At 34.1% G+C, this 10,822-nt stretch overlaps 1 protein-coding gene across 1 annotated transcript; it reads left to right on the top strand.

The window, feature by feature from the left end:
• The first annotated feature begins 4,581 nt into the window (after positions 1-4,581).
• LOC131872349 (L-type lectin-domain containing receptor kinase IX.1-like) lies at positions 4,582-6,702 on the top strand. Its single transcript, XM_059216055.1, has one exon. It carries the CDS (start codon positions 4,582-4,584, stop codon positions 6,700-6,702), a length of 2,121 nt encoding a protein of 706 aa, XP_059072038.1.
• The last annotated feature ends 4,120 nt before the right edge of the window (positions 6,703-10,822 follow it).

Genomic DNA, 10,822 nt, shown 5'->3' with positions numbered 1-10,822 from the left:
GAATATGTAGCAAGATAACTTAATTCAACCTTTATTTTGGGCAATAGATTAATACTAGAAACATTGAGTGTTTTATGAGTATCAAAGAGAGTCCATCTAATGTCAAAATTATTAGCATCAATGATTATCATTAATGGATCTTCTTGGTTCTAAATACTTCTGGAGGTAAAAATTAATATGGATAGAACCTAATATTCAATTAATTTGCTTGAATATGATTTATCAAATTATTCAAATCAGTAGGCCTAGTAGTAGAAACAAGACCTTTTGAAGAGCTTCCTAAAGTATACCTTGATAAACCAAAGCAATATAAAGAAAATCCCAAAGTGAGATCTTAGTGATATAGTAACATGAATTTTTTTGATAAGATCATAATTGCTTGGCTTCTTGATTTAAGGTTAAGGTGCTTGAGGGAGACATAGTTAAGGTGGTAAAGATGTATTAGACTAATCATTTTTTCATATTCCTTTTAGTGTTATACATATGAGAAATTGCATGATAAGAAGAGTTTCTAGGCTGAGAAAATATCGTGAAAAGATCAAGAGAGTTTCTTTTAATTGTAAAAATACCAAAAATAGATTCAACTTTTTTTGTAGAAGGACTAGCTGCGGTCATGTAAATAATTGGTCTTTTAGGCCTTTTAGGGGCAGGTCAATGATATTCATAGGCTTGTCATCCTAGAAGGAAGAAGAGTCTAAATGTGGTATTTGTTTAATAGGCTTATGAGCAGAAGGAGATACCTCTAGGAAGTCATCAAGGGCATTATCCATCATATTGAAGTCATGCTCTGAGGATGCCTTATTGAATGCATCAAAACTTTTAAGAAAGAGATCTAACATAAGGCATTCATGTCAAGTTCATCAACAAGTAGAGGAAGGGATTTTTTGCTCAAAATAATTCAAGTTCTTGATGAACAAAAGAACCTCAACTACCTCACTTAACTAGTGTTGTGGTGATCTAGGAAAGACAATAATGGAAAAGATACATTAACTACACTAAACTACAAAAAAAATTTAAATGATTGATATCTAGAAAACACAAAGTGCTAAAAATTTTTGAACTAAACAAAAATGAAGCTCATAACATAGAGATGAATTTATTGAATAGAGAACGTCTTGGCCTTGGATGCCAGTGTATTGCGGGGACATATATGTGCCATGTTATCATCCTTACGGATAAAAACCTGGAACTATTCCAAAAGAACATTAAAATGTAGTTTCTCCCTTCTCAGACCTGTACATCACCTACACATATGGAGATGGAAATAATGTTGAGGTTGTATAGGGGTTTTTCCCAGTCAAACTATAGATTTGGCATTCCCACCTCCACGGGCAGCGAGATAATGATCAAATAAAGACACATAATAGAATAAATCCCTACTATGGAGGAAAACGTTCATTATTAGGGATCAAAAGATAATAAACAAGATACAATAGATAAATAAATAGATACGATCAGTAGATGCACAAGAGAGCATTACTAGAAGTTATGGCTCCTCTCTAATGATAATGGACATGATAGCAACTTGAGAGAAGTCTTTTCTTCTGCTATGAATGTTAAGATCATGAAAAGATTTGGGTAGAGATTTTCTACAAGATCAGAGAGAGAGAGAGAGAGAGAATTTTTGAATAGCCAATATATAGAATGAGATATAAAACTAGAGTTTTGTTTCTTAGAATGGGTTGGAATAGACATTATGGATGTGCTTGTGCCATGCGACACACATCCAAAAGCTTTTGCTATGGAATATGCTCATTAGAATCTCATAATTTGTGGGGATGTCTATATGCTGTGTAGATATTCAACCAATCTCATCCCAAATTCTAACCATAGGCTGCTAACGCTTCATCTTCGTTATTCATCAAGTTGAAATCATGAAATCCAAATCATGAATTTTGTAATAAATATACTAGAAAAAATGAATAAATGTGAAATTGACATAGCGTGTGGTTTATGGCACTATAAGTTCATTAGAATATATGTATGAAAGAAAAATATCTTAAAAATATAGACTAATATAAATAAATAAATCAAAAAAATTATATTTACTTATTTCAATGCAAACCTCAGATAAATCTCGTTGGAGCAAATTACTCATTAGTAGATGTGAATGCAACTTATTAACATAATACTATATTATTTAGACCAAAGTTTTGTACATTGGACTTGTAAACACACTTGATTCATGAAAATGATGAGAGAAGAAGGTATTTATAGAATTTCTTAAAAAATAAAAAAGGATTGATGTAGATAAATGATGAATTAAGAGATAATTTAGTTGACTATGGTGTCAACTCCATTGTAATTAAAAATTTACCGTTATAAACTCCTAGGTGGATAATAATAAAATATATAATTTATTAAATAGAGAGTGAGGAGAGCTTTTTAATTTGAAAAGGGAGTTAACTAGTGAAAGGCAAAAAATGTTAGTTCAAATATGAAGATAACTAATAAGGTGAAGATTAAAAAATAAATTATTTATTAGAAATGGATAATTATCTCTCATAAATATTAAAATATTATTTAATTAATAAACTAATGGGATAAAGTAATAATGACATAGTAAATGATAAATGGTGATTAATACTTAATTTTGCAACAAATAATAAATGACAGATGTAATGATTATTAGTACATGATTAATTAATTTAATGTTAAATATAGTTTCAATGATAATATGATGATAAATTGCATTTGAAAATTGGGAGAATAATGTTAGTGCCTACACCTAAATTTAGGGTTGAGGTTGTTGACAATGAGAGTACCAATTTGAGCAAACCAAATCTTACTATAATCAATCTATTTCCTTCTCCAATGATCAAGATTACATCCATCAATCCCCTTGATTCTATATTTTCCAAATTGACCATTAATATGGGAATATTTTTTTCTCATTCTAGTCCCAAGACTCTTAAAATTGTTGATCAACAACCAAGTAGGTAAAGGATTCCATCTCTCATTATAGAGGTAAGACCATGTTGGTAGAGGGAGAATTTAGGGTTTTCTATATTTCTTCTATTGATATGACTAAGTGTATAGCCAAGGATGAAGTTGTTTGGGGGACGAGAGAGATAAAGGTAATGATCATATATCTTGCTGAAACAGTAAAAGAACTTTGTCTAGAGTTAGAGCCTTGGAAGGAAATTTATATCTATAACATAGTGTATTAAAATGGTTCTAAAATGAAAATGGAAGACTAGATGAGAGAACATTTTCTCCCCCAAAAAAATGAAGGTGAGGAGCATAAAGGTGTTCAAAGGAATGTGAGAACATAAGGATTTTTATGTTAATGTTTGTCAATATCATTTATAAAAAAGTGAATGGGGCAATTAGAGAAGAAGCAATATGAGTGGGTACCCTCCCTAAAGAATGTTACTCAAGTTAGTAGGAAAACTATCAAGAACATTATTGCTAACACATCCATGTTCCATGAGACAGTGTTGAAGAGGAAGATCATAGAGAAAGGTTAGGGTCCTAGAAAAATAAAGTTCACTCTAAAATTTTACAAAAGGATAAAGAAGACATTAATTTTGACAATGATGTTCTATTGGAACATTTAGGCTTCTTTTGAGGGGAATGCGATGCAATTAATGGTTTACAAGAAATGTCATGTATTGTTGTCTATGCATTGTAGAAATGCTATTTTGTAGGATTTGTGATGTTGGTTCTTTGTGTGAAGTTTTACCTTTCATGGAATATGTTTCTTGTTTGTTTTCTATTTGAGACATCAACTATGTATTTGGGATTGATTGTTAGAAATCTTGGAGCCCTTTAAAAACTCACCTTTACCTACATTATAAAAAAAGTATGTGATTCATAAATTAACCTATGACAAAATAAAATAATAGACTTACAAAATATTTTTCTCCATTAAATTTTAATAATATTAATAAAATTATATACTTCACATATGAAATAAATAATTTATTAAAATTGTAAATAAATTTAATATAAAGATGTTTATCCAAATTTTGTCATAAATTTAATAACCAACACTTTCAATAATTTTAAATAAAATATCTATACTAATTTAAATATATTTTAAAATGTCGGGGATGACCCCACAATGCAACGATTAGCTACGAGCCTCTTACATGGGAGGTCTTGGATTCAAGTCTACTAGAAGCCCACGTGTCCCACACACAGGTAATACGACTTTTCTTTTATTTTTTAACTTTAGTCAAATTGCAATATCCAGATCCATGAGCACTTTTTTTCCCCTCTTGTTTTATCCAAATCAAGGTCCTTTTTTCAAACTTGTATAATACTTACTAATGAATATACATAATTTTTGAAAAAGAAATATACCTCATCCCATTCCTTCCAAGCAGATTACGGCCACATGGCATCATATAAAAAGAAAGTGTTAAAGTGGAATGCGATAAGCAGTGAGCTCAATCATTAGAAAACTGAATTGCTCGTCGGCGAAAACCAATTGGTAGTCAGTCAACAATCTTATTTGTTTTGGTCGTATGTCCCCATCGAATCCGCCGGAACTGCCTGACCGATTCAATATATGAGATACAGTCTGTGGCATCCAAAACTATTCTGCGTGCCCACCAACACCCCTCAATCAATAGAATGGCCGAGCTCTGTCATGCTCCTTCTTCCCTCCTCTTCTTTTCCTGTGTTGCTGCTTCTTTCTTTTTTATGTCACATGCAGGAAATCTTAGCTTTGCATTCCCTCCCACCTTGAATTTTATGCTTGAAACTGATGCCTATTTTGAAGGAGACAAGGTCATTCAACTGACCAAGAACCTATCCTATAGCGTAGGCTGGGCAGCTTACAATAAATCGGTTCCACTTTGGGACAACTCCTCTCGAGCTCTGGCGAATTTCTCTACCCACTTTCAATTCAGTATCGGGACGGGCAATAATAGTCAAAGCGCTTTCGGAGACGGAGTTGCTTTCTTCTTGGCGCCTCTTGACTTGGAACAGGCCTTGAACACTTCTGGCGGAGGGTTTGGCTTGTTTAATACGACAGACTCCAGTGAATCATTCAGTCCAGTGTTTGCCGTGGAATTTGACACTTACAAAAATCCATGGGATCCTGATGACAACCATGTTGGAATTGACGTCAATGGTGTTCTTTCCCAGGTAAACTTTTCGCCTGAAAGGGTGGGTTATATATACTCCGGTCCGTGTGATGAAAATCTCAAGAATGGAAAGCTATGGCACGCGTGGGTGGATTATGATGGGGAAGCAAAGAGGCTGCAAGTGTTTATCCTCTGTAATCCCAATAGCGCTAGTGTTTCTAAACCTTCAATCCCAATCTTATCTTATGATATAGATCTGCGCAACAATCTCCCACCAAACATCAAGGTTGGCCTCTCGGCTTCCACCGGAAATGCAATAGAGAGACATACTGTAATATCTTGGAATTTTTCTTGTGAGTATTCGTGGGGTATCTCAGCTGCTGCTCTTCCAAATAACCCTTCCATAGGAAATCCTGCACACGAAAAGAACAACAGCAATCCTGTCAAAGTTAATCTAATATCGGTGTTCTGTAGCGTTGTGGCTTTGTGTTTTTTGATGTTCCTTGGCTGGCGGTGGAAGGTCAGAGAGAGCATTCGCCGGAGTGACGAAGTTGAAGAAAGCGATACGGAGTTGGACGAATGGTTTTCTCAGGGGCCCCGAAGATTCTCCTACGCCGAGCTCAGTGCTGCGACAAGAAACTTCAGCGAAGATGAAAAGCTTGGGCAAGGCGGTTTCGGTAGCGTCTACAAAGGCATCCTACCCGGCACGGGAGAGATGGTGGCTGTAAAGAGAATATCCCAAGGCTCCAAGCAAGGAAGAAAGGAGTACGTCTCGGAGGTTACCATAATCAGTAAACTCAGACACCGTAACCTTGTGCAGCTTTTAGGATGGTGCCATCAAAAGGGAGAGTTACTACTGGTCTACGAATACCTGCCGAAGGGGAGTCTGGATAAATATATATATGGAGAGGAGGAGGATACTCTGGATTGGGATCGAAGGTATAGTATTGCCTGTGATATAGCATCAGCTCTTGTTTATCTGCACGAAGAATGGGATCAGCGTGTTATTCACAGAGACGTGAAGGCAAGCAACGTAATGTTGGATTCCAATTTTAACGCCAAGCTGGGGGATTTTGGTTTGGCAAGAGTGGTAGAGCGTGACCAGGTGGTCTCCCATACGACCGTGGTGGCGGGTACGCTGGGGTATTTAGCCCCTGAGTGCGTCATAACGGGGAAGACAGGTCCAGAGGCGGATGTGTACAGCTTTGGGGCGGTTACACTGGAAATTGCCTGCGGAAGGCGGCCCTTTGATAGCACACTTCTTGAACATAATTGCAGATTGGTAGAATGGGTTTGGGATCTGTATGGACAGGGAAAGCTTTCAGATGCGGTGGATGGAAAACTTAGAGGCAATTGCAATTCTGAGGAAATGGACCTGCTGATGTTGGTGGGGCTGCTGTGTTCTCATCCAAACCCCATGTCAAGACCTACAATGAGAGAGGTGATAAAGATACTGAAAAGTGAAGTAGAATTGCCATATGTTCCTCTGGATTTGCCGGTTGCTGTGTACAATAATCAGCCTCTTCGTCTTGATGTGACGTCATCCGCACTCCAGTCGTCCCTTTTGAATGAAATGTTGTCGTCGCTGAATGCGTCAGTTTTATCGCCATATACGGCATCAAGTGGCTCAGTCATATTGTCTAGCACAGGACTTCAGTATCTCTAAAATCTTTAAACTTAGTGAACAATAACGTTGTTAAAGTTTTCTAGAATTGCCATATGTTCCTTTGGATTTGCCCTTAACGGTATACTATCACTCTATTCGTCCTCATGTGATGTATTAAAGTCGGTCAAACCTGGTTATCATTGTCTATTGAGAGATCAATGTATCTTTGATTATATTTTTTTATTTATTAATTTAATTGAAAATCAAAAGCAGTTTTATTTTGATTTTTAATTTAATTAATAAATAAATAAAAAATTATCATAAGACATTGTGATTTTTAGATAGATGTTGGTCACATAATTCTTCTTTTGGAAGTGAACTATTCATGTCCGCATTGAATGTGTCTAGTCTATCATCATATATAACTTCAAGTAGGTCAATCAAAATGTCCAACTCTCTATTTTCAACCCACGAATTATGAAAACTAACATTGTCTAGAGTGTGGTGTAATAGAACTTTTCATAAATTTGTACAGTTCACAATAAATCAAATATTAAGAAAAATATTTAAGATATAATTTGAGGTTTGGGTTGTGTATATATGTAGAAGAAAGAAAGCAATGTCGACTTAAAGTTGAGAGTTGTGCTATTGTATAAAATTGTAAATGGTGTTTCATGTTTTTTATGTAAATTAGTTTTATATATTATCTTTCATATATTATTTTTGTAGTATAAAGTTTCTTTTTATTATATGTTTGTGGTAATCTTTGCTAGAAATATATTTGTTGGAATATTATTAAAAATATAAATATTATTTTTTAATTTCTTCTATGATATAAAAATAGAATTTCATTAGTGAAAGCATTGTGGTGTTGAAGAAGATTGTTAAAAGTGTTTGGGTAGATTTCTGTTTCAAATAGATCTCATTCACATTGTGGATTCCAACAATATTGAAGTTTTGTCTATTTTCAATAGAAGTGCGTTTTAAAATTGGACACTTGTAATAAAAAATACTCTTACATAAATGTCATTATGAAGGATTGTTAGTAATGAAGTGGCTTAGCCACAAGATGCAAAAGAAAAGCCAATGGGGATTGATAAGCTTGATTAAGTAAGATGAACTATTAGATGATCTTTGAGCCTAAATCTAAACAGATGATCAATTGTTAGATAGTCAATCAAATTATTAAAAATGTTATAGGAATGCTATTAGAATTTTGATCTTGATAATATGTTTAACATACAAAAAAATGTAGAACCTAGAATTAAGTGATTTTAAAAAACTTTTAGTTTTCTTAGACAGTGTTTCTTATTTGACTATTGTTAGAAAAAAAAAAGGCCAAGATTATAAAATCATTTTTAGTTAATTCCTTTTGTTGAAAGTAAACTTTTGTTAACCTCTAAATTGTTTAAAGAATTTATGAAAAAGGTAATTTAATTGAATCCCAATATACTCCATGTAGACACCTAAAATTGTTCTGCTTAATTAAATAAATATTTTAATTTATTTAATTGTTTTATCCTAAGTCCTCTATTAATTAAATAAATCATTATTTACTTAATTAATTAATTTAGCCTCTTCTAGCCCTTTTTCTAATTGAAATAAATACTTTAATTTATTTAATTGACCACACTTCTATTAATTAACTAGATCTTTATTTATTTAATTAATTCATTAGCCTCTTCTATCCATGACACATGTCATTCATCTCTTAATTCCTATACCACCTACCCTCTCATCATTTAATTATTTCCTCTTCCTACCCTTTAATCCTAGCTGACCATTTATCTTTGCACCTCTTAATCTTATCCCTCCATTTCCTAAAGTGTTTTCTATATAAGAGAATGCTTCCTTCATTATCAATCCTAATCACAAAACCAGTCAATCAATCTTATGCAATTAAGTTTTCTTGGGATCAAGCGTGTTCAGCCAAAATCTTTCTTTGTTGAGCTCCTGTGCACATATAAAATCTGAGAGCAAACATATTAAACAAGATCAATGGAGATTGAAACCCTACTTGACATGTTAATGGCAATATTGTTTGTTTTATAAATTTGCAGGATCTTAGGTATCTTCATTGGCGTATGGTGAATGTTTGGTTGTATAACGAGTTTTATTTATGGTTGGATCTTTGTGGTTTTACAATAGGTTTTCATCAAAAAAATTCACTGTATACATTTTGGCATGTCTGATGGGACTCTTGTCCCTTTTAATTCTAACATTTGGTTTGCAGATCTAGCTTTTTTGTAAAGTTGTTGGTCGGATTTGCGACAATTCTAAGTTTTTTCACGTCTGCGACTTGTTTTTCTATGTCTGCATTCTGATTTCGTATCTGTGCTTTCTTTTTTCGCATTTCTATTTTTTGTCAGTTTTGCGAGTTCCAAATCCTGAAACAACATCCGTGCATTATATTTTTGCATATGTGACCTTAAATTGTTTCTATGTGGTATATTTTCATGTTTACATAATTTCTGTTGGACTCCAAGTCTAGATTTCTGAAAATCACGTTTGTGATTCATATTTCTTCTTTTTCGCCCAGAAATCGTGTCTTTGTCGGTTGTTTTTGCATTTTTGTTGTTTGTCTGTTTAGCAAGTTCCAGATCTATAATTTTCCATTTGTGTTTCACCTTACTACGTTTGAGTTCAGAAATCCTATCTACCTTCGGTATAATTGCAACTTTTTTTTAGTTTTTGGCATCTTTTTCTTTTTTTTTAGGTTTTTTCAGATTTAGTTTTGCCCTAACCCTTTGCATTAGACTAACGAAGTGGTGCAGTTTTTTTGGAAAAAAGAAAATATCATGTTGTTGAAGGCGCCCCTTTCACATTTGGATTTGAATTTTTAAAAATTTGCCTAACTAGTGTGTTTGTAGGTGGGGGTAATCTATCAAAACTACTAATCATTTGTTGCAGGGGGTAATCTAGGTGTGTTTCTTTAGATTTTTAGTGTAATTAGGGTCACATCTCTTTTTCATTTGGGGTTAAAGAACATGTTTGAAGTGTTTGGTGCTGTTTTCACATTTTATGTTTATAACCCTAGAGTTCATAATAAAAGTATCCTCTCCCCTCACCTTCCATTGGACCTTGGGTGTAAGAGAAATTGTTATCATCTTCTATTTAGGTAGGAGGGCCTTCCTCCTGAGTAGCTCATAAGGCCAAGTAAGAGGGAATGACCCAAGTGGTAACAGGCTAAAGCCAAGCTCTTGTAAACCACTATAAATAAAAATGTTTGTGTCAAAAGTTGCGAGAACCAAGTGTTACATGCTGCTATAACATCATTATGACTCTCTCACTATCCACGTGACATGTAAAACCTTGTGGAGCGTAACCTTTGCAAAACTGGGAGGCCTTCATTAATGAAGCGTAACACGTGTTGATTATGGTCATTTGAACAGATGCCCTTACTAAAAACCCTTTGTTTTAGAAGCCAAAAACCTTCTAGTTGTTGGTATAAGAGGTCGGACCTCTAATGTCGTCTCACATTCTTACAACTCTTAGTAGAGATACAAAGTTCACCTTGGGGAGTTTTCATGGGGACTTGTTCTTGGTTGTCGCAAAGAAGTGAGTGTCATGGAGTGGAACCAATGTCGTCAAACATCTAAGTATCTACTTTGAATAAGCGTAGTTGGGAAACCAAGTGAGATCAAACAACTATTGTCCTAGCCAGCCTTAGGATTTGTGCTTGCATGTTTTTATTTCAAATCACACAAACACCTTCAAACATTGTGTCTTCATTGTTTTATGTGTTTTGTTGTCACTAAAAGTCAAAACATTGAGATTTGGTCACATTCAACAACTTCACAATTGGATAAAATTACAAACCATTTTTAGAATCATGTTTGTGTTAGCTTAAATTGCGTTTGTGTTGGAAATACATGTCTGTGAAGAGCAGAATCACATCAGGGTATTAGAGAATTATATTGTAACATTATATCAGAAAAGTGTCAACGTTTCAAGAAACCGTGTCTGGGTTATCATAAGCCACGTCTCTGCTAGGAAAGCACGTCTACGCATGGCAGAATTATGTCTATGATTTTAAAGCTCAAAACTATCACTATTATCAGAAACTACATCAAAGTTCACTGTAACTACATCTATGATCAGAAATCACGTCTGGGTTTACTTAAACTACGTTTGTGTTTAGAATGAAGAAATTGCAAAATATTTGTCAAGAGAAAAATAA

The sequence above is a fragment of the Cryptomeria japonica genome, unplaced genomic scaffold (genome assembly GCF_030272615.1).
Source record: "Cryptomeria japonica unplaced genomic scaffold, Sugi_1.0 HiC_scaffold_566, whole genome shotgun sequence".
NCBI classification, from domain to species: domain Eukaryota; kingdom Viridiplantae; phylum Streptophyta; class Pinopsida; order Cupressales; family Cupressaceae; genus Cryptomeria; species Cryptomeria japonica.
Note: the sequence above shows the minus strand (reverse complement) of the source record. Positions and strands in the feature narration are given on the sequence as shown.

What these genes read in the sequence shown, in the direction of transcription:
- LOC131872349 (XM_059216055.1), top strand. Translation starts at nt 4,582, where the DNA reads ATGGCCGAGCTCTGTCATGCTCCTTCTTCCCTCCTCTTCTTTTCCTGT.